We start from the raw sequence: 24,440 nt of genomic DNA on the forward strand, positions 1-24,440 counted from the left end.
GTTTCCCAGATGCGGAGACTGAGGCTCAGGTAGGGGAGGAGACGTCCCCAGGAGCCCCTCGCAGGTCGTTGCATGTGGGCTGCATGGGCAGCCTGGGCCCCCCGACTCACTGGGGAGGTGGGGGCACCGGGCAGGGAGCCCAGGAGGGAGCCCGGGCCCATGTGTCCCCTCCGTCCGCACTTCCCGGCTCTGCCAGCACCTCCACGCACTCCCGGGTGACCTGCTGGGACAGACACTTCTCTGTCAGTCAAGCAGGGAGACAGTCTGGCGGCACATTTAACACGCACGATGGCTTGCCAGCAATACTCAAGCAACCGCGAGCCGGCACCGCCAGGTGCCCAGGACCCTCGGCCCCCGTCCGTGGTGCTGGCACTCGAGGGCTGTCCAGTCCCATACGGTGGCCTGTGCGCACTCGCCACTGAGCGCCTGAAATGTGGCTGGTCTAGACCCAGGTGGGCAGCAGGTGCACAACAAGATGCTGGGTTTTCAAGACGCAGCGCTGAGAGATGGTAAATGAATGTCTCGCTAATTTATATATATGTAATTTAGAGAACTCATTTTTAAAAATTAAGATATAATTGACGTATTAGTTTCAGGTATACAGCACGATGATTCAATATTTGTATATATTGCAAAACTATTTTTTATATGGATTACATGTAGAAATAAAGTGCTGGATGTATTAGGTTAGATATATTCATTAAAGTTAATTTCACCTGCTTCTTAAATGTGGCTGCCAAAATAGTTCAAATTACATATGCGACTTGCATGCTACTTCTGTCATCAGGGCAGTTCTACGGGAGACGCTAAAGCTGATGGAAAATGTGTATTTTATGTATACTATATGTAACTCCGATATACTATAAGCAAAATAGGCATAAAGAAATGCCAGGTGGAAGGATAAGCAGGCCCAGGTGTGCGTCAGCTTGGGGCCCCCCTCCCCCTCCCCCCGGCCCCCATAACAAGCAACCACAGGTGGGGCGGCTTAAACAACAGTGACTTTCTCGGGGTCCGGAGGCTGGAATCCGAGGTCCAGGCTCCTCCCGAGGCCTCCCTCCTGGGCATGCAGACGGCAGTCTCCTCCCTGCGTCCTCACACGGTCGGCCCCCCTGTGTCTGTGTCCCAGTCTCCTCCTCTTACAAGGACACCAGTCCTATGGGATTAGGGACCAGCCTAACGGCCTCATTTTAACGTAATCACCTCTGAGGCACAGGAATTCAGCACATGAATCTGGGGACACAGCTCTGCCCACCAGGGAGGACGAGGCGGCGGGGTTCTGGGGAGAAGGTCCCCGTGGTGGGTAGACAAGGGCTGGTGTGTCTGAGGCTCGCCATGGAGTCCAGTTCCCAGAAATATTAACCGACTGGAAATCACCCCAAACCTTCCGCTCACTCTGGAAAATCTGGGGCCACGAGGAGGGCGGGGACAGAACCACGGGAGAAAGGTCTGCGGGCAAGACTTGCTAATCTGAACCTGGAAATGAGTTTTTGTTTTGGTTTTGTTTTTGAAGTAATGACCAAAATGGTTCGGGACTATGGAAGTTCTGAGAGATGCTGTCAATTTTACTTTAAACTGAGAATCTGGTGTTTCTGTAGGTTATTGTTTTCAATAAAACTTAAGTGTTTTGGAAATAACAAAACCCCAATGAAATACATCAGTAGATGCTTTTATGGAAAATTTCCAAGACAACTGTTAAGTGAGGAAAAAACCCAAGCTGCAGAACAAGCTAGTTATTTTCAAACCACACAGGAGCCCAGTGAGCCCAAACCCTGCGCTGTCTGCCCGTGTGTCAGGTGCCCGTGTGTCAGGTGCCCATGGCCATCACAGGACGAGCTGGGGCAGGGCCAAGGGGGCTTTTCCTTCACGTGACATTTCTGCTGCTGAGGGTTTTTCCTTTTACACTGAAAGTGCATCAAAATTGTGCAGTTGAAGAAACAGAGACGAATGAGAAGAAAATGGAAACCACGAGACAGGCACCAGAACGCGCGCCATCGTTGCCCCCTGTGCTGTATGACTGTGGGCGAGGCCCTGCCCCTCTCTTGGCCGAGGCAGGAATTTAAGCAGTTTGGTAAAGCCACCGCTCCTCACTGTGCCCACATGTATGTACACACACGCGACACAGCCATGCACGCACGCACAGCACACACCCTTTCCTGTCCTGCCCTGGACTCCACGCCCTGGACCTCCAAGTCGCCCCTCTGAGGCTGCCTGGGGACAGAGGCCCGGCCCCTTCCTTGGTCCTGGCATCCTGGCGACATTGAACCACGAGGAGAACAGGCAGGTCTGACCCAGAAGCTGGGTCGTGAGGGCTGCTGACCCCGGCCAGGAGGTCCGGGCCTGACGGCCTTGCCTGCGGCCTGAGGCAGGTCCTGCCCTTTCCGAACCCCGGCCTCCTCTCGGACAAGACGCAACTTGCGGGATGGGAAGGAGCTCTGTAAGCTGGGGTGTTTCAATCGGGGGGCGGGGGGGTGGGGAGCCTCGCAAACTGGAAGGGGGCTCGTGACCCGCGTGGGGTCACGTCGAGTGCAGATTCCGACCCAGTGGGGCCCGGCATTGCTAGGCGGCTCCTGGGTGACACCGCGGGTCGTGGTCCACACCTGAGTCATGAGGAGCTAAAGAAAGCCCGGAGGTTTACTCATTTCCAGAACACGAACCAGGCGCACAGGGAGGGGAGAGAGACGATGAATAGCTCACATCCTTGAGCCGGCGCCTCCGGAGGCAGAGGCGGGCCGGGCCCTGGGGGAGGCGGGGGTCCCACGGGGGCCCCGGCAGGCGGCGCTGTCCTCCCTGGGAGCCTTGGGGACGCCGGAAGGAGGCTGTCACATGCCAAATCCCACTCCATCCTGGCAATTAAGGTTTATCGCCGTAGCACTAATCCCTTAAAATTAGTCATTAGCGGCTTAACAACCACGTAGCGCTGGTGCCCACTGACGAGCTGGCGGCGGTGGGGTCTCCGCCAGAACCAGAACCTTCCGGGGCCTGGCTCCCCACCCGAGTGCACCCAGAGCCCCCGCAGGCAGCGGGGCGGGCAGCTGGCAACCTCAGCGGCATGTGACTGAGCGGACCTGGGAGGATGCTAGGGGGCCGCTGCGCCCCATCCCACCTAGACGCGGCCCCGGGGGTGAGGGGACGGCGCCTCCTGCCCCTCTTCCGGGAGGGAAATCCTGAAATTCGGCGCAAGCGCTGTCAGCCTGGGGCTGGGTGGGTGGTCCGGGCCGGGGGGTGGGCTTTCCACCTGGAAGCGGCCTCAGGGACCCCCCTGCCGAGGAAAGAGGTGTGAGGAGCCCAGGGCAGGGGGTGAGACCAGGTCCGGGTGCTCACGGGAGGCTGGGCCTGGGGAGGCTTGGCTGCCAGCCGCCCACCCTGTCCTCCCACAGACACGGGGCCGGGTGCTGGGCGGGGGCCCAGCGCCGCTACTGCAGGACCCGGGCAGGGATTAAGTCTCAGGAGGTGACATGAGGCTGGGGACGTGTGGCCCTGAGGGGCCCATGGCACGAGAGGGGCAGTGGGGAGGGCTGACCTGGCCTTGGGGCCACGCGTCACCAGCGGGAGTCAGGGCCGTGGCACGAGCGCAACCCCTCTGCCCCCAACCCTCCGGCACGCGCCTCTCCCGCTGGGGATCCTGGGGTTCAGTTCTGGCCTTGCAACCGAGACCACCACGCTCGGGGGTACCTGCCCGGCCCGCGCACCCCCTCGTGGGCCCTGTGGTGACCCCTGGGCAGAGATCACGAGCTTCTGGCCTGGCCTTCTGGCCAGGGTGACCCCACCAGCAGCCGGCCGCTCCCGCCTGCCCTGAGCGGGGACTGGCCACGTCTGCCACGTCTGGGAGCCGCCCTCTAGCAGATGCCGTCTGCATGCTGGGCGCACACAAGGGCCTCGCAGTGCATTCGTGTGGGCTAATGATTTTGCGTCAAGTTCTCACCTGAGCCTTTTATCACTGGCCTCTGAATTCAGCGATTTCACACGGGAGGCAGGCCGGGGCCAGGCCTGGGGTGACGGGGACACAGCCTCCGCCATACGGGGGCCCAGCCCCAGCCCTCCGCGGCGCCGGGGACGGGGGCAGAGTCGAGACAAGGGCCTGGTCCCCCACTCCCAGGCTGGGGCCCAACATCATCTGTGGGACCTTTTCTTCCACAGAGCAGCAGGGAAGCGCCACTGCGGGTCTGGGGGTCCCGACAGAGGGAGGGAGACGGACGAGGCCCCTCCCCACCAGCCTCGCAGGGAGGGGCTCAGAGCCCGAGACGCGACTTCACTCTGTGCTGGTGGAATGAGGAGTGAAGGAAGGTGCCCTCTGACGTCTGCTGGAAAACCCCCAACTGGGGGGTCTTCATTAAGCGCAGGACCCCCGGGACCTCCGCCTGGCTCGGCAGAGTTCTGCGCGAGCGTCGCTGCCTTCCCCCCGATTCGTGACGACAGAGAGACATGGAGCCTCGCTCCTCCCCTGCGAGATGGCGCTGAGGGCGCCCAGAGCGTCTGAGGGGGTGAGGAGAGCAGGACGCCCCCAGCCGGACCAGAGTCCGGTTCCGAGCAGCCTGGGCCCCGGGAAGCCAGTCTGCACGCCGAGCCTCAGTCTTCTCGTCTGTGAAGTGGGAACAGCACTTTCCTCCAGGGCCGTGTTGGCCGTCAAACCAGCCGGGGGGCTCTGGGTTCCGGGCCTGTGCTGACCTTGCTGTGACCCTGGGCCTGGCTGGGCCTTGTCTGTCCGGGCACTCGTTCACAGACCGAGCTCCAGAGTGACTGTGATGGGGGTGGGGTGTGAAAGGCACGGGGTCGGGGCAGCCCCAGACGCACAGGCCACACCTCCCTGGGCTCTGGGCTCTGCAGAGGGACCCAATGCTGGCCCTCCCCACCCACCTCCCCTGACCGTGGCCTGGAGACCTGCCGTGGGGCAGCACCGTAGGTGAGGCTATGCCCGAGGCCGCTCCCACCCACCTCTGCCGGGCTCCAGGGGCACCCACCGCCGCTCCTCCAACAGGCACACAGGGCGGGGATGTCAGGACAGCAGGGGTGCCGAGCTGTGTGCGTGGAGGGAGCCCGTCAGCCCAGGGGCTCAGACGCACACACAGTGAGCCAGGTGGGGGCTGAGGGGAGCCTTTATTTCACAAGCGCCGGGAACTTTGCCGGCAGCCCAGCTTCACCCACCAGGTCCAGGCACGGCCAGGCTTGAGCACGGTGCGGTAGGGGCGCCTGGGGGAGGGGACAGGAAGCCAGTCCAGAGCACTGCCCGAGGTCCCCCACTGCTGCCTCCTACCTGCTCTCCAGGACGGAGGGTGACGAAGTGGTGGCCTGTCCCTGCAGAGTGGCCGTGAGCCCAGGGGTCGGGGAGGGGCACCCCTGAGCCGCTTAACCCTGCCGGCCAGAGCTGTTGCACAGGTGGCTGGGGGGCACGCAGGAGTCCCCATCAGGCCCTGACGCTCACGGCCGTCTGGGCAGGAGGCCGGGCCCTGTGGATGGGGTAGCTGGCCTGGTGGGGCTGGGACCCCAAGGGACAGGCCTGAGCGGGCTCCCGCCGGCTGCCTCTTCCGCCTTCGGAAGTTGGGGGCACAGCCGGGGCGGGGGGCCGCAGGCTAGGCCACGGTCTGGCGGCTGAAGAGGTCAAGGGTGAGGGCGCTGAGGAAGGCGGGGATGCTGTCCTGCCGCAGCAGGTGCAGCTCGATGAGCTCCTGCACCGTCCGAGAGAACTCCGTCTCCAGCAGTTGCATCTTCGTGCCCGAGGGTCCCGCGGCCTGCAGGGTGGGCGGGAGACACAGGAGATGCCGTTAGCAGGTGGGCCCTGGGCGGGTCGCCCCACTCAATCCCCCGTCGCCCCAGGCTCCAGACGCGGACGGGCCATCTGCCCAAGTCCAGGCACATCCCCCCAGGCGAGGCTGTTTCTCGGGCCTCCTGGGTGGTGGGTCTCACCCACGCTTCTGGAACCTAGAAGCCAGGACGGGGGTGTGCACGCCAGCTCACCAGCTCCTCCGGGTCTGTCCACCCTCAGACCCGAGCCCTTGTGAGGACGCTCCGTGCCGGGCGTGAGGGCCCTGTGACAGCCCCGAGGCTGCAGGCGCTCCGAGGCGGGTCTCACGCTGCCCCGTGTGCCAGGGCGACGGCCGAGGGGCCGCTGTGTCAGGGCCTCTCACCCATTGCCCTCGGGTGCTGCTGCACGGCAGGGCTCTCTGTCATGGCGGCGGGGCTGCCTCTGGAGTCCGCTAATACGAGTTCAAGTCCAGCCCCTTCTGGCTGTGAGGCCTCGGGCATGGAACGGAGGGGCTCCCAGCTGAGGGAACCGCTGGGGCTAGCCCACTGGGTGGGGCTGGCTGAAGGGCGGCAGGTGGGGGCCAGGCAGTCCTGGAGAACCCGAGAGAAGCCAATTCCTTTCACTACCTCTTTACGTACACGCGCCACCTGTGATTGGGGAGGTGCCACGAAGGAAGGCGGGCCTGCCCCCAGTGATTCGGAAGACCAGCCTTTAAACACCGTGTGTGCCACACGGGGGGACCCCCAAGCTAGCTGGTCAAGCCCTCACGTGCAAGTGGGGAGACCGAGGCCCAGATGGCTCAGGGCTGGCCTGGGTCACAAGGCAGGTGTGAGCAGGGCCGAGCCCAGGGCAGGTGCTCCCGGGGGTGCAGGGCAGCTGGGGGGTGGACAGAGGCCCGAAGGTGCCCAAACACTTGGGCAGGGCTCACGGGGAAGCCCCCTCCCTTCCTCGGGCAGGCCTGCGGCAGCTCTCAGACCCTAGATGGTGCCCCGACGTGGGCCTCACCTGCCAGCAAGCCCATCCCAGGTGAGTTAGGACCCCCGGGGTCTGCCTGCTGGGGGCGCAGGCCTGGGGAGAGGCCGTCGTACACCAGACAGAAGCCTGTGGCCTGCGACCCTGTCCAGCAAGGCAGTGGTGCTGACGGGGCAGCTCAGGGCAGTCAGGAGGCGAGCAGGGTGGCGGCCACCGTGGGCCAGCCCCCCACTTGCGGAACGACCACCTGCCCGCCCTGCCCATCCGGCCCAGTCAGCTCCACCCCTGATGAAGGCCACCGCTCCACTTGGGGAATCCCAGGCTGGAAGGGACACACCCGGTGACACGCACATGCCCCATGGGAGAGCCCCCTCCTTCCCAGGCAGCCGACTAGTAAAGGCTTCTTCCCGCCGACCCCCAAACTCGCCTGCCAGCCGGAACCCTGGCTCCGCCTTGGTGGGCACCCGCTGCACCAAGATTCCTGTTAACGGCCACCAGGAAGTGGAGCAGCGCCGCCTGCGGCCCACCCACGCGGCAGCCCAGGCTCGGGGGAAGGTGGACACGCTCCTCCCGGCCCACGGACACCCTGAGAAACGGCCCCCGCCAAGACACGCGTCTGAGAAACGACTCGTGTGCAGGGCCCACCGGCAGCTGACAACTCAGCAGGAGGAAGACAAATGACCCGGTTAATAAGCGGGCGAGCAACCCGAATGGGCCTTTTCCCCAAGGATACAGACGATTTCCCCAAGGATACAGACGAACGGTGCCACCACCTCCTGTCTTCAGGGAAGTGCAAGTGGAGCCCACGGTGAGACCCGCCTCAGGCCGTGAGGACAGCGGTAACCCAGGCGACACGGTGCTGCGAAGGACGCGGGGAAGTAGGAAGCGGGCACGGCGGGCGCTGCGCAAACAGTCTGGCGGCTCCTCACGAGTGAGCCACGTGACCCGGCAATTCCACTCCTGGGTACGTGCCCAGGAGAAGTGAACACACATCCACACAGGAACTGGCACAGGAACGTTCACGGCAGCAACATTCAACGTAAGTCAAAACGCAGAAACAGCCACCGACAGGCGAGCAGGTAAGTGCAGTGCAGCCACGGGAGGAGCGATGCTCTGTACACACGACACCACGGACGACCCTCGAGAGCACACGCCAGGCCAGACCCCGTCGGTGTGACTCCACTCGCCCTGGCGAGTGCCACAGCAGGCAAAGCCGCCCAGACGGGGGCTGGGACGGGGGTCGGGGAGGGAGAAGGGGAGCGACTGCCGGTGGGCACGGGCCTTCTCTGTGGCGGATGAAAACCCTCCAGCGTCAGGTGGGGATCACACCTCAGCAGGGCCGTCTGCAACGAAAGGCCCCCTTCTGCCCAGCAGCCCGAGGGTGACCCCCCGGCGGGCCCAGCAGGCAGGAGGAGGCCTGACAAGGGGCAGGCCTGGATGTGCCACGGAGGGGGGCCCTCCGGGACCCCAGGGAAGGAGCTGGCTCCAGCCCTGCCTCAGCCTGCCCCTGCCCTCCGACCCACGACCCTTCCGAGCGGCCCTGGAGCTCCCGGTGCTGCGGCCATCCTGGCTGTGTGCCGTCTCACTCGGCCCCAGCCCCCCCGCGGGCGGCCGGCCCTGCGCCGTTGCCCGTTAACACGTTTAGCCTTGTCATAGTGGTTCAACACAGACCATTTTCAAACAAAAATAAGAGAAACCACTCTGACCTTTACCAAGAAAATCCTTTAATTTCTGCCTTCTGCTCTTGATTCTGAGTATTTTTCCCTAAATGTCAGAGGGGCCGGTTGTCAGCTGTCGGCTCAGCACAGGCTGGGTGGCGGGTTAGCGGGTGGAGGGAGTCTGGGGCCCGAAAGGGCAGCCGAGTCTCCTGGCTGTGCAGTGGTTAGGGGCAACCCCGGCCCGTCCTCCTCCGCCCAAGCTGGCCCTCCCTCACCCCCTGCTCCCCCGAGAGGCGGCCTTCCACTCCGACTTAAACTGGGGGTCCTCTGGGCGCCTCCCCAGGCCCCTGCAGGCTCTGCATGTGGGTCAGACGCGCCTCGCGGTGTCTGCACCGGGGCTGCCACTCCCGACGAGCTGGCCTGGCTCAACCCTGACCAACAGGGAGCTGTCTGGGACGCCCTGTCTGCCCGCGGGCATCGCCCGGTGCTCACCCCGCTGCCGGGCAGTTCTGGGCACCCGGCCGCCCTCAAGACCCAGAAGCAGGGCTCAGTGCTTCTCTCTCATCTCGACCCACGTCCAGGCAACCCCCCACGGCTCCCGGCTGCTCCCCTGACGTGCCCGGGGCCGGGTCCCGGTTCTGCGGACCTGCCGTGTTCCCGGGACGTGCCCATCAGCCTGCGTTCAACGCTACCTGGTCCCCAGGTACCTTGTACGGCACTCTAATTAGGAGCTGTTCACTTAAAACCAGAGCGCAGTTTTTAAAAAAGCAAACTGCCCAGTAAGATGTGCTGACCGTGCTGGATGGGAGGGGTCAGGCGCGTAATAAAAGTGCCCGGCTTGAGGGACACGTGCGACCAGGTCAGCCCAGGCCAGGGCGTGGCCCGGCCTCAGGCCCAGCCCGCTGCCTGCCCTCCGAGGTGACCGGACGCAGCAGACACTGACTGCTCTCTGCCTGGGGAGGGTGAGGATCCTGCCTGGAGTAGCCACGAGGAAATCAAAGCACCCCCGTCTTCAGAACAGAGTCAGGGCTTCTCAAGCCGGGAATCTAACACGTCCCAAGTGCTTTCGCGCGCTCACGGGCTGATCTGGGGAGGGCAGCTTGCCCCGGCCGGCCAGCGTCCTCTTGAAATTTCTGCGCTCGAGAACGCCCTGGAGCCGGCACTGGGGGTGCCCCTCGGGCGCCCGCCGTCCCCCGCGCAGCACAGCCGCCCTCCGGGGCATCGGAACAGGAGCGCGGCTTGGGGAGCTCACGGGGCTGAGATGAAAGGTGGTTCGTTACGGTTTTCTGAATTCTCCGGGGTTTCACTATGACTGCACATGCTTGTAATCAGTAAAAACAGTATCTAAATTATACCCACAAGGCCTGACAGCTTTGAGAATGGGCAAATACACACGGCGTCCCTGCTACAGGCACGTGCCGACGTGTGGCTTCACCAGCTCCCAGGCCGGCGCCCGAGCGGGGCCCGCGGTGGGGACACACGGTGTCTGGGACCGGGGCTCGTGGGACGCCCTGCCACGGTGCCGTCACCACCCGTCGGCCTCCAGGGCTGGGGTGAGCTTCGCGGGGATTGGGGGTGGACACCTGGCTGGCTTCCTCCCCAGATCCTCCCTGCCCGTGGGAGGGCACCTCCGGGGGTGCCCCCGCCCGCCCCCCATGTCCTGGGCTGCAGGTGACACCCAGCGTGGTGGCCGGCGGCCTGCAGACGCTGCGGAAGTCTCTGCGCCGCCTGCCCACCTGTGTTTCTCGGAGAGATGCGCGCACAGCCCCCCTGGCTCCCTGAGAGTCCGGCCCCGTGGAGCCCTTCTCGCCGGCCACGAGGACGAGCTCTCCCGGCCCACTCGGGCTGCTCTCTCCCCGCCTGGTGCCTCGGGGCCCCTGTCCCAGCCACTGTGGGCCCGCTGCCGCCGCATCCCTGTCACCCCCAAAGCCTGGTCAGCCTCCCACTCCAAGAGCAGATGTCTCCGTACCCCCGCGAGGCCGGCCAGGCGTGGCTCCCAGACCAGGGGCGACTGGGGGCAGCCGCTGCGCTCTGGGTCCCCGGAGCCCAGGGCAGGCGGCCCTGGGAGGCCCAGGCAGACGCTGATGCGTGCGAACAAGCAAGGGACACGGTGGCAAGTGGGTCAGGACAACTTGGCCAGAAGCTGAGAGCGCTGTCCCGGCACGAAGTTCCAGGGAACGGAAGCTGGCAAAAAAGCATGTCCAGCGAAATAGCTCACCCAATTATCCCGCTTAATTGTACTGAAAAAGCATCTAAATACTGCATGTTCTAATTATACCAGTGCTACTGGAATTCACCGTCCCCAGCGAGGGGTGACCTTTCCCAAGAGTGATTGTGGGGGGCAAGGCTGGGCACCCCAACAGTTGCAGATCCGTCTCAAACCCACAATTATTATTATTATTATTCTTCTATTTATACAGCCCTCCATCTTCCTAGAGGCTCCGTTTTAGATCCACGCGCAGCTGTTCCTGCAGCCTCACGACGGGGGAGGGCACACACGGGGCATCGAGGCCCCGAGCGGTCACTTCCAGGAACGCTGCCCCTCACAGGTGGGCGCCCGAGGCCTCCTTCCAGGAGGTTCCTGGGGGCAGAGGCCCGTGGACAGGGGAGGTGCGAGTGGGGGTGGGCACCACAGAGCCAACCGCCTCCTTCCCACGTTCTCGGGGGCAGGGGCCAGAGAGGACCCAAAGGCCCGGCTCCCCCGACCCTGGGACCGCAGCCCCCCTGGGCCCCCGCCTCCTCCGTCAAGTGGGCTGGGCCACGTGTCCCCTCCAGCCCTCATCCAGGAAGCCTGCCCCTCCTCGCTCCCCATCGAGACAAGTCACACAGCCTCGGAGTAATTTTGTGGAGCCCACGGGGGCCGCGGAATCATGTGAAGAGCGATGTGGCTGCAGGACCGGCAGCGACGGAGTCAGAAGCTGGGCTCACCGCCGGCTGCTCTCTTGTCTGCTGTGTGACTGGCCACATCACTTCACCTCTCTGAGCTGGACTTTTCTCAATTTAAGGGGGACGCGTGCCTGTGTTCCCACCCCAGAGGGCTGCTGGCGGGCCCAGATGATAACACCTGTCAAAACGCTCGGCAGGCACCTGCCTGAAACAACCGGAAAAATGAGACACAAACACGCAACAGTGCTTTCAAGTCCTGGGACACGTGGGAATGAGGGGCACGGTCCCGGGAGACGGGAAGCAAGCCCTGTGACGGCCCCATTCACCCCTCAAGAGACTTTCTGGGCACAGTGAGGGAGAGGCCCAGGCAGAGCCGGTGGACTCTCTGAGCTGAGAGTCTGGGGAGACCCAGCTGGCCAGAGGGTGCAGGACAGAGTGCCTGACAGGAGAGCCACGCCTGGAGGAAGCACTGAGCAGAGGATGCCCAAGCACTCAGCAGCGTACTGGTCAGCACACAAGGAAGAAACCACCTGAGACCACGGGGATCAGAGCAAACACCACCCCCGCAGGAGGAGCTCACACGGCTGGAGCAGCGCCCGCCCTCAGCAGCCACCCCAGAGAACCCCCCCGTCACAGGGCACAGGAGGGTCTCCCCTCCACACGAGCACAGTCACCCTCAACTACATCCTGCTCTGGTCCTGCTCACAATTTTTTTTTTTTTTTGCCACACCTGGCGGCATGTGGGATCTTAGTTCCCCAATCGGGGATCAAAGTTGCGCCCCCTGCAGTGGAAGCGCAGTCTTAACCACGGGACCGCCGGGGAAGTCCCTGGCTCACAACTCTTAAACTGAGACTGAAAGAATCTGCTTCCAAGTAAGTAACACCCCTGAACAAAGTCTGGGAGCTGTCACAGGAAGATAAAAACACCCAGCCCCCAACGGGAAGAAATTCACCGCGCCTGGCACCCATCAACGATGATGAGCGTGCAAACGCCAGGGGAATACGATTCCCAGGGAAGAGAAAAAGCAATCGACTGAAATGGATCCAGACCTGATACTGATGCTAGAACCAGCAGATGACGTTAACTCAGCTGTTACAACTTTATTCCAGGTGTTCAGAAAGTTGAAGATGTAAAAGATACAGAAAAAACTAAACTGAACTTCTAAAGGTGAAGACGACAGTGTATGAGATGAAAAGTGTCCTGGGTGGGATTAATGGCAGATCGGAGGTTGGGGAAAAAAGTTTAGTGAACCTGAAAACAGAAACAGAAACCGTTCAATGAAAGAGAGAGGAGAAAAGAATGAAAGAGAAAGAACCACACACGCCAGAGCGAGCCTTGGGGCCCTCGAGGGACACGCCACACGTGCACCTGAGCCCCTGGAGAGGCCGAGACGCGCGTGCAGGCGGCTTCCGAGACGGCCCCCAGTGACCCTGCCTCCTGGCACTGGCGTCCCGCGCAACCCGCTATCCTCGAGTTTGATGGACTCTGAGTAAAAAATACGGCACAAATGATGGGGCGTCACTTGGGAGGTGGTGTCACAGTGGACGGTGACTGCCCTGCTCTCACTCTCTGCTTCTTGCCTCTGATGAAGCACAAACCAGAGAAGCCATGACCCGTCCGCATGACGAGGAACGAACTGAGCTCTGCCCACACCCACGTGAGTGAACTCAGGGGCTGATCCTCTCCTGGTAGGGGCGTGAGGTGACCACAGCCTGCGAGAGGCTCTGAGGAGGGGGCCGGCTAAGTGCACTCAACTCCTGGCCTTTGGAAACTGAGCGACTCAGTCTGGGGATAATCTGTTATTCAGTGATGGATGACCAATACAGGAGGACAGAAAAAATACTTGGAAAAAGAACAGCCCAAAACATTTGAATGGGATGAAAACTAAACTGGCAGCTCCAACAAGTTCAGTGAACCCCAAGCACAGAAAAATAAATGAAGAAAATGACACCAAAGTACATGGTAATGAAACCACCCAAAATCAATAATGAACATTTTTAAAGCAGCCAGAGAAAAACAGACACGTGACCACAGAACAAAGAGGGGCTGAAAGCAGATTCCTCACGGGGAACAGGGAAGCCAGGTGGCCGTGGGACAGTGTCTGTAAAGCACAGAAACAACAAACGAAACCCAGTCAACCCAGAATCGCACCCGGTGAAAATGACACGTGGGACCGGAAAAACCCTATTATCGCCAGCTGACTGACACTACAAGAAATGCTGAAGGAAGCCCTTCACAGAGAAGGAAGATGAAGGTGGAAATGGGCGTGTACGCAGGAAGAACAAAGAACGCCTCACTCCTTCAACGCACAAGGAGTGGAAGCTGCTTATGAAGTACATGAAGAAACTTCAAAGTACCTTCTAAATATCTCTGAAAGGTGATCGACTATTTAAACAAGAACAGTAGCAGTTTACTGTGAGGTTTACAACATGTGTATAAGTAAAATGTATTTCAAGGAGTTGAATAAGGCAGGAAGGAGGCAACTGGAAGGTTTATGCGTGTAGCACGAGAACTCCAAGGTTCTCAGAGTCAACGTGCAGCGATACTATGTCGCTTGAAGTTGACTGTGGTAAGATGTACACTGTAAGTCCTAAAGCAATCTGTAAAACACCAAGATAAAGTTACAGTTAACAAGGCAAAAAAGGAGATATATGAATTTGTACAAATTATTCAGTTAATCCCGGAGAAGGCAGAAAAAGAGGAACGAAGCATAGGACCCACTGAAAACAAATAATGAGATGTGGGCGTAAACCTAATCAGAGCAGTAATCACCTTCAATGTAAACGGTCTAAAGACACCAGTAAAAAGGGAGAGACTGTCAGACTGGAAAGACTTGCAAGGCTTAATTATGAGGCTCACAAAAAGTAAAAATACGGGGCTTCCCTGGTGGCGCAGTGGTTGAGAGTCCGCCTGCCGATGCAGGGGACGCGGGTTCGTGCCCCGGTCCGGGAGGATCCCACATGCCGCAGAGCGGCTGGGCCCGTGAGCCATGGCCGCTGAGCCTGCGCGTCCGGAGCCTGTGCTCCGCAGTGGGAGAGGCCACAACGGTGAGAGGCCCGCGGACCGCAAAACAACAACAACAAAAAGTAAAAATATGAAAAAGATAAACCACACTAACGGAAGCCAAATGCTGCGGTGACCATGTTGACACCAAACAACTTAGATTTCAGAGCAAAGAACATCATCAGGGAAAAAGGCCATTTCAGAACAACAAAGGGATTAATCTACACACAAAATAAAGACCAACAGAAATGCAAGAAGGAATAGACAAATCTGTAATTATAGTCAGAGATCTCAACACCTCTCTGTCTACTGAGAGAAAAGGAAGATAGAAAACGGGCAAAGATATAGAAGATTTGACGATACTATAAAAAAACCTGACCTCACATTTATGGCATACTCCAAATACAAATTATTTCCGAGTATATTTATTTAGACAGACCACATTCTGGACCTTAAAACAGATTTCAGTAAATTTAAAAGGATTTATTTCATGCAAACTATGTTCTCTGACCACAATGAAATTAAATCATCAAGTAATAACAGAAAGCTATCTGGAAATTTTCAAAATATATGGAAACTTAATAATATACTTCTAAGTAACCTATGGGTCAAGGAAAAAATCAAAAGGGAAATTCGCACTTTTAAACCGAATGACGATAAAAATAAAATGTCAGAATTTGTGGAATGCTGGTAAAACAGAGCTTGGGGGAGAATGTACAGCACTAAGTGTCTACATTAGAGAAGAAGACTTCAGCTTCGACCTTGAGGACTTCCCAGGCGGCCCAGTGGTTAGGGCTCCGTGCGTCTGCTGCAGGGGGCACGGGTTCAATCCCCGGTCAGGGAACTAAGACACGCGCCGCGGCCAAAATTAAACAAATAAATACACAAATAAGAAACTAAAATACAAAGGGCAAAGTACACCCAGAGTAAGCAGAAGAAAGGAAATAAAAGATCAAAACAGAAACCACTGAAATAGAAAAGCATTAGAAAAAAATGAAACCAAAAGGGATTTTTTCCAGATTAATAAAATTGATAAACTGGTCAGATTAATCAGGAATAAAAGAAGACACAAATTACTAGTATCATGAATGAGAGAGGTGACAGCACTACGAATTCTATGGATGTTAAAAGGATAGTAAGGGAACATTATGAACAACTTTTTGCCAATAAACCTGACAACTTAAATAAAATGGAAAAATTCTTTGAAAGACACCAAAACTACCAAAGTTCACTACAAAGGAAAGAGATAACCTGAATAGTCCTACGTCTATTAAAGGAATTGAGTTTGCAGTGAAAACCTTCTCACAGAGGACTCTCCAAGGCTGGCTGGCTTTCCTGGTGCATTCTATCAAACGTTTAAGGAATAAATAAATACCAGCTCTATATAAATCGTTTAGGAAAATGGAAGAGGAGGAATGCTCTCCAACCCATTCCATGAGCCAAGCATCACCATGATGCCACGATCAGACAATAACAGCACAAGGAAAACAAATACAGTCCAATAATCCCCAGGAGTAGACATGCAAAAATGCTAAACAAAACAGTAAGCAAACGCATGTCCAATAACATACAGAAAAGGTAATACAAGTGGGTTCTGTCCCAGGAATGCAAGGCTGGTTTACCATTAGAAAAAGTAATTCAACATATAAACAAAGTAAAGAAGAAAACCCACAATACCTCAATAGATGCAGAGAAAGGACTTGACCAAACCCAACATGCACACCTCAAAAAATTCCTCAGCAGATGAGGATCAGACCAGAACTTCCTCAGCCTGATAAAGGACGTCTCTGACCAGCCCACAGGTGACAGCACACTCAGTGGCTTCAGACTGAATGAGTCCCTTCAGGTTGAACTTGGGACAAGAATGTTCACTCTCACCACTTCTACTCAACACTGTTCTGCAGGTTCTAGCCAGGGAAATAAGGCAAGAAAAAGAAACAAATCCCTCCAGTTTGGACAGGTAGAAGCACAACTGTTGTTATAGATAACATCACTGTCTCTGTAGAAAATACAATAGAATACATTAAAAAGCTACTAGAACTAATATGGGAGGTCAGCAAGGTTGCAAAATAAAAGGTCAATTTTACAGGGCTTCCCTGGTGGCGCAGTGGTTGAGAGTCCGCCTGCCGATGCAGGGGACACGGGTTCGTGCCCCGGTCCGGGAGGATCCCACATGCCACGGAGCGGCTGGGTCCGTGAGCCATGGCCGCTGAGCCTGTGCTCCGCAACGGGAGAGGCCACAACAGTGAGGCCCGCGTACCGCCAAAAAAAAAAAGGTCAATTTTACAAAAAAGAACTGTTTTTATATGCTAGCAACAAAAAGAAATTAAAAGTAAAAAACAATTCATGATTGCATCAAAAACATGAAAAACTTAGGGATAAACTGGACAAAAGACGTGAGACACCTGTGCCCTGGAAACGAGAAGACGGCACAGAGAGGGAAACTGTTCACAGCTTGGAAGACTCGATATTGTCAAGAAGGCAACTCTCCCCACGTGATCTACAGCTTCAGTGCAGCCCTAGTCAAACCTCAGCAGGCTTCCAGCGTAGGACTTGACAAGCTGGGTCTAAAATCAATACGGAAGTGCCGAGAACCCAGAGCTCCCCAAACCTTGAAGAACAAAACTGGAGGCCGAGACCGTGACTTCAGGGTGGCAGTGCAGGGAGGGGCGGCACAGAGACGCCCGCCGCCCGGCCTCCGCCGACACCCCCCTCCCATCCTGCTGCTGGACGTGGCCTCCCCTCTCCCAGCCACGAACCCGTGCTGCCCCCCGAGCCCGGCTCGAGCCTCCCCGACACCTCTGCACGACCGTGACAGCTGGGCGATGCTCTCCAGTCTTCACGCTGGGCTGCACAAGCGCCTGCAGCACAAACGTCCAATACGATGACCCAGCAGCCACGGGTCTCCCTCCATCGACGGAGCGGCTTGGGCGGGAGTGGGGTTCTCTCCTCTTTCACCCAAGTCGCCTCCCTTTGCTGCTACTGCTGGACACGGGTACACGGACGGCGGGACCCAGGCCTGGCAGTCAGGAGCGGCGGTCTCGGGCACACCCGCCGCGGCCCCCTCGTTTCGGGCAGGTGACGGTCTGCGGGAGCCTGCTCGGTCCGCATCGGGTCCGCCGTCCCTGCTGGGGGCCGCAGGTGCGCCCGGTGACGTTCAGGGGCCTCAGCCCGCGCACGTGTGTCGCTAGTCTGTGCCAACCGTCCCTCGCCCCCCAGCACCGGATCATGTGCACACTGCCTTGTTTTTCATCTTTGGCTGAAGATCTGATCTTGGAACGGAATTTTCTTTTTTCCTTTTTAATTACTACTCGGTAACATCACCAAGCTGTGAGTTTATGGCTTTGTAGATCTTGTGTTTTTGACACTAATTACCCACAAAGGCTTTTTAAGCTCCATTTCAACTCTGCAACTGCCACGCTGGTAATAAAATAAGAGGAAGCGGCGACAGATTTCAGCCCCTCCCGCCTGAGCCCTGGGCTTCCGTGTAGCTGCGGTCCTGCGGCCCCGCGGCCCTGAGGCTCCAGCGCGGGAGGCTGGAGGTGAATTCGTCTGGGATTCCAGCCCCAGCCTTCCCCGCTCAGGGCCTGGCTCTGCTCTCCACTCTGGAGCTAAAGCACACTGGTGCTCGAAGCAGGACAGGAACCAGAGGTGGACTTTCCCCACAAGGATCCTGAGCCTCTGCCCCAGGGCAGCCCTGCCCCCTTCCTCGGGGCTCCCTGGCCCACACGGCCCCTCGGCCAGTCCTCAGACCCTTACTGGGCAACCACCGCCGCAGCCGCAGACCTCTGACCCCCCGCCTTCCCCTGCTCGCCATGCAGAGGGGAGCAGAGTCGCGAGCCTGGAGGGCAGGGCGCGGGGTGTGAGGGTTAAAAGGCCGTGGCCACCTCTGTCCTCCCCTCAGTATGGAAGCTGGCTTGGGCGCCAGAATGAGTTTGTTTGGACCCTAAGCTGGAGGCTGGGCTCAGGTCTGCAGGGGTGCCTGGATGGCACTGGGCTTGCAGTCACCGCTCCTGGAGCAGACGCAGGCTCCCAGGAGCCCCCGGTGGCAGGGCGGCTGGAAGGGTGGGCCTGGTCGCTCCATCAGGACCGTGCAGGAACCTCTCCACTGCGGCCAGGGCCCGGCTGCCCGCTAGCCGCCCACACCCCCGGACAGCCAGCCCGACAAGAAGGTGGTCTCCTCTCTCTTCCTGGTAGAACCCAGAGGTTCTTTGACGGACGATAAATCAGCCCAACAGGATCCCACCCTCCCCTTGTTTTCAAGACCCTGGCAGCGCCCACCCTGCATGGCACGGCTGGATGTGCCAAAGGGTCCAGGCCAGCCAGGCGGGCCGAGGTCCCCAGTGCCCTTCTGAGGGCTTGGCTCCGTGAGTGGGCAGCTTACCAGCCCGCCCGCCTCTGGCCGTGCCGGGGGCTCCCTTAAACACATTTGGTTAGTCTCGGTTTTATGCTCTTTATTGCAATTCTATTTTAAGATGCAATTAAAACATCTCATTGCTGAAGTGCATGGTTCCTACTGGGCTCTTTTGCTAGCATGGAATCAAAACCAAAGGCAGGTGTGGAGACTCGGGGCGCAGACTCGTTTCTGAGGCAGCGGGTTTGGTCAGGACCGGCCTCCTTGGAGAAAAGGCCGCCGCGCTGGTGAGCCATGTGGGGGCTGAGCTGTCTCCCCCCAAGCACGCCCCAAGGCCCGAGACCTCCCTCCACCTCCGTGCCTGCACCCTGTTGCGTCGGGCGGGTCCTCTCCCAGGGGCTCCGTGCTCGTGCCAGGCGGCACATGCAGTCCCAGGTGACAGCTTCTCACGCTGCCCTGCCCTCCAGCCCCACGAGGCTCGCGACTTCCAGGCAGGTCAGAGCACAGGAGGGGCAGGGGCACCCTCTGCCCTGGCTGGACGGCATCTCACCAAAGCCACCCAGGGAGGCCCATCCCCGAGGGCGTCCACCGGACGAGTCACTGGCACCCAGGCGTCCACCCACGGCTGGGACCCACAGGGTGTCAGGCACAGGACGAGCACCAGCAAGGGACCGCCAGGATCTGGGGGCGTCTGAACCGAGGGCTCCCCCCAGAGAAGCAGCCGGCAGCAAAGGGCTCGCGCTCCCCCAGGCCCCATCCGGCCTCAGGCCTCAGGCAGGAGGTGCTGCGTGCGCACCTGCATTCACCGGAGGACCCCCTGCCCCGCCCCTGCTGCAGACAATGAGAGCAAAAGGGAGGAAGCGCTTCATTCTCTGCACGAAATGCTCCGACGGATGCAATTTGCGTGTGCAGATCGTGGGAAGTGCATCTTCCGTTCCATCAGCACCTCACCCTACATGAGGGTGCTCTTCGCTTTCAGACCTGTTTCACGGGGCCTGAATCATCACGGGATTTTCTTCATCTTGCAATAGGAGGGTTATGTCCTGCTGACGGCTCTGCATTTTCATTGACCACATTCATTTAAAAAAAGAAATTTCAAAACATATTCTGCAGTTGATTTGCTCCCTGGACTCAGGAATAGAATACAAGTAATCTCCTCACTTCTTGCAGGTATCTTCCTGTGATTTAATCTTGGAAATGATTTTTTAAAGGACTGTAACATTCACATCTGACCTGGGAAAGGGAAATTGCTCTCTTTGGAGTGTGTGAAGACCGCGTTTCTTTCCCAGCTTCGCCGGCCTTTTCTGTCGAGTAAGCACCAACTCCCCCTCAGGACACAGGACACATCCTCACGTGCTGGTGTCGGTGGGCGGCAACGGCAGAGACTGCGCGACCAGAGGGCGTGGCGGTTTAGGGGACCCTGCAGAGCTGGTCCTTGAGGAAGGTTCAGAGAGCCCCAGGCATCAGACTCCCTGACCAACATGGCGAGTGGCCGCCCGCACAAAGCACACTGGAGGGATCCGGACTCTGACGCCGAGTCCTGGGCTGCGTGGAGCCCGTCCCCGCCCAAGGGCAGGACGGCGCAGCCTCAGAATCTGCTCCCAGGACAGACCCCCGGGAACATCGTGTGACAGCGATGGAGAGGGGGGCCACACGGGACCCGTGCTGTGGGCCCGGGGCCTGACGTGACGCGTCCTCAGTAAACGTTCAGACGCACGAATCCTCAGCGCCAGGCTCTGGGCCCCCGCTGGGGCAGGCTGAGGTCCCCGGGACTCTCGCTTTCCGTCCCCCATGTAGCTGTCCGTCTCCCAACTGCCGGGCCGATCGGCCTCACCGGGAGTAACAGTTTAACCAGACACCGACCGGCGCTTTCTGAGCGCACCAGGGACAACGCTGGGTTTCAGTCAACCGCGGGGAACCCCGGGGGCAGCTGCTCATCGTGAGCAGGGAGGTGTCAGGACATGCTGGCAGGGGTGGGGTGGGGCTGGAGGGACCCGGACGGTGACGGGCCTCTGATGGAGGGGCTCTGCAGCTGGCCCTTTGCCGATGCCCCACACACAACCCGCCCCCTTCGCCCGCGTGAGCAGATGACCGTTGCCGTCGTGCCCTCCGCACGCACTTTCTCTCGCTGGCTGCGGCCCAGCGCGTGTCAGGGGTCGGGGCCTGGCCCAGCCTGGTGCAGGGAGCGGGTGGTCGGCGCCTGACCGTCAGCCCGCCTGCCAGCGTGGAGGCGCCCTGGGTGGTCCGCACGCCCGCACGTGGCTCGTGGGCTGAACCTCACCCGTGGGTTTTCCTTGATGCAGAACCTTGTTTACAAACGTGAGTCACTGTTACAGATTCAGGGAATTTAGCGTAAATGTTGGTTGTTTCCAGCTCCTTTGAACCCTGAAACCCTGGGCCCACAGGCCCCACGTAGCCACCCGCTCCTGCGAGGCTGAGGGTCACCACCACGTGGCCCGTCACACGGCGGAGAGAGGTCTCCTTGGGCTCGGGCCCACCGGGACGGGGAGACCAGGCGAGGGAAGGCTCGTGCGGGGTCGCCGGCCCTACTGCGCATCACAGGCTGGGCCTGCGCTCTGGAGGCAGGACAGCATGAGGGCTGGGCCCACTTGGGAACACGGTCAGGATTCCACGCGATTCTGGCTCAAGCGAGGACAAGGCCAGAGCCTTGGTGGTGACCTTGCTGCCCACGTCCCCGGGGGATTCCACACCCCCGTGGCGCAAGTCGGGCCACCCGCAGGACACTGGCCCAGGCCTCAGGGGGACAGCCAACAGCTCACACTGACTGTGGTACACAAAATAATCCTCACTCTGTACGGACGACGTGTCACCCTAGGAAAACATGACGACAGAAACATCCAATGCTCACAAGTACGTCAACACGCCGTTTCCTCCGTCCTGTCACAACTGTGTGTGAGCGTGTGCAGGAGACCCACGCCTGCGTACCCGGGCACACACGCAGGCTCACACGCCAGGCAGGCCCGCGTCTGCCCCGCTCAGACGCCCCTGCAGTTGGCGGCATGACCCCGCACAGGAGGGGAAGCCACGCTGACTCGCGTATTTACGCGTCTAAGTGCGTCCGGGCCCTGGACAGCCACCAGGGGAGGGGCTGCGTGGGCCGTGCTGAGCTGGTCTCACAGCTGAGAACTGGGGGCAGCTCCTCGGGCAGGACCCTGAGAAGACCCCCGACCTGGGCCTAAAGGGGGACCAAGGACAGACGCGAGAGGACGGGTAGGTCGGGGGGCTCCCGCCTCCCACCTGGTGGGGAAGGCGACCTGGGCTGCCCTCGGATGCACAGGGCTTCCTACGAGGCGCACACGGGGCGCGGCTGACTTCACGACACACCATGAAATGCTGGACAGGAGGCCCCCTCCCCTCCAAGAAGCGACAGCCACGCTCGGTTAGGAAAATACCGCCTAATTTTCCGTCAGAGTGAGTGACCTTACGGGGGAACCTAATTTCCCGAGCGACCAGGCACAGGGTCTGTCCTAACACGACTCCAGCTGGCCTCGTCTGAGTGGCCTTCCTGGGCCTCGCGCCCGGTTCCAAGGCTCCTGGGGGCTCCGACCCACCCCTCGGATTTCCAGGCCGCTGTCGTTGCTGCCAGGAACCGGGTCGGGGCACGTGGCCATCGCAGCAGAGCCTGGACCTCAGGCCACATGGAGAAGGCTGCTCGTGGAGCCCGTGTCCCGTCTGAGAGGTGCAGGCCCACGGGCCCCCAGTCACGGCTGCGAGGGCCTCACAGGGGCAGACACGTGGGGCGACACCCAGGTCCCTCAGCCTGGCGCAGACAGCCGACATCTGAGAGCGGTCCGGTGATATTATGTGATTTAAAAGCTAATTAAACTGAGTGATATAAAGTATAACAGCCCCAGGTGTTTATTTCCAAAGAGCATTTGGAAGGAAAGGGAGAAAATCTAATAAAAAGCTCCGTGAGGTATTGCATTAGGAAGTAATCACGTCGCTAAATCACTCGGCGTCTGTGGCGGGGCCACTCCCGGCCCGACCCCTGCGCAAGGCCCTTGGGGGACTCGGAGGCAGTGGGAGCGGAGCTGGGGCTCTGAGCACGCGTGTCCCAGCCGCCTGGAAGTAGTGCCCCCAGAGGCAGGCAGACCCCTCACGGTTCACGCGTGCGCCCGTGGGCAGCCCCCGGATTCAGGGGACAGAGGGTGGGGAGAGGCCTGGTGACGGGCACGACGGTGGCCGGGATCCACCGGACACACACTCACTGAGGTCTTCCATTCCGGGCGTGGGGGCCCCCTCAGGATTAGCAGGGGGCGTGCGGCAGGAGTTCGGGGGACGGAGACACAGACTGCTGCCTGACGGCACGGCCGCCGGGCAGGCCCCGAAACCCGTCGCGTTTGCGTGTGCACCGTGACCCTGAGACGTCCCAGAGACAGGCAGCCCGGGACCAGGACAGTTGGAGGGAGCCCCAGCGGCCTCTGGCTGCAGCCCACCCCCTGCCCGCCGCAGTCCCTCCCTGGAGGGTCTGGCGTTCTCCCAGGAGACCGTCGGCACCACCAGGATGGAACTCACCAAAGGGAATCAATCTCCCATGAGCAGCGTCACCAGCCACCTGTCAGAGAAGGGCTAATGCACCTGCCACGGCTGGGGGCCTGGGGCAGTCGGAGCGGGGGACGAGGGGGAGACCCAGCCTCCCCCTGCACCTGCAGGACACCTTCAGGGCTTGGCTGACGGGCTGAGGGCCACCTCCTCACCCCGTGGGCAGGAGGATGTGGTACCTCCTGCCACGTCAGGCCTGGCGCCTGAGATCTAGGATGATCGGTCTGGGCAGGGATGGGCCATGCCCCGCCCCCAGCATCCTCCCCCAGGGCAGCCAGCGGACCAGTCGCTCAGGTGTCCTGACCCCTGCCTCCAGCCTCTCCTCACACCCGCCGGTCACCCCCACGGGGCCCATGTGTTTCCAACAAGCACCTCCCGAGTGCCTGTAGGGGCCCCCGCTGCAGACAGCTCCGGGTGCCTGTCTGGGCCAGGGGGCCGGGGCGGCCAGACTCCAGGACGCCCTGAGGACTCCCTTCTCTCCAACAAGGTCCCCACAAGGACGACCCCTCCAGCATCAGCTTGTGCCAGGGGCTCTGTCTGCGTGGCTCGAGTCTCCCTCCCAGGCGAGGTGACGGGGGAAGGACAGCTGCTACCCGGCCCTCGCAGGCGGCACCACGCCCTGATGCTTCTGGAGGTGGACGAACCATTCATTTTTTTTTAGTTTATTAAAAAATTTTTTTGAAGTACAGTCGATTTACAACGTGTTGGTTTCTGGTGTACAGCAAACTGATTCAGTTATACGTGTACATATATTCTTTTTCATATTCTTTTCCATTATGGTTTATCACGGGATACTGAATATAGTTCCCTGTGCTCTACCGTAGGACCTTGGTGTTTATTTTAAATACAGTAGTTTGTATCTGCTAACCCCAACTTCCTTATTTATCCCTCACCTATCCCCCTTTCCCCTTTGGTAACCTTAAGTTTGTTTTCTTTGTCCATGCATCTGTGAGTCTGTTTGTTCTGTGAATTAAGTTCATTTGTATCATATTTTAGATTTCACATAGAAGTGATATATGATATTCGTTTTCCTCTTTTTAACTTGTTTCACTTAGTATGATCATCTCTAGGTCCATCCATGTTGCCGCAAATGGCATTATTTCATTCTTCTTTACCGCTGCGTAGTATTCCATTGTATGTATGTGCCACACCTTCTTTATCCATTCATCTGTCCATGGACATTTAGGGTGCTTCCATGTCCCGGCTATTGTAAATAGTGCTGCAGTGAACATTGGGGTGCATGTATCTTTTCGAACTATGGTT

At 59.4% G+C, this 24,440-nt stretch overlaps 1 protein-coding gene across 2 annotated transcripts in view; it reads right to left on the minus strand.

Annotated features, from left to right (window-relative positions):
- Positions 1-5,085: 5,085 nt before the first annotated feature.
- Positions 5,086-24,440, minus strand: part of MAD1L1 (mitotic arrest deficient 1 like 1) — a 318,428-nt gene continuing 299,073 nt past the window's right edge. For both annotated transcript variants that reach the window (XM_082669805.1, XM_082669806.1), the window contains one exon: positions 5,086-5,726. In XM_082669805.1, the coding sequence (XP_082525931.1) occupies positions 5,568-5,726 (159 nt within the window). In that variant the 3' untranslated portion in view covers positions 5,086-5,567. The remainder of the gene's footprint in view (positions 5,727-24,440) is intronic.

Source organism: Grampus griseus (genome assembly GCF_964374135.1).
Source record: "Grampus griseus genome assembly, chromosome: 14".
In the NCBI taxonomy this organism is placed as follows: domain Eukaryota; kingdom Metazoa; phylum Chordata; class Mammalia; order Artiodactyla; family Delphinidae; genus Grampus; species Grampus griseus.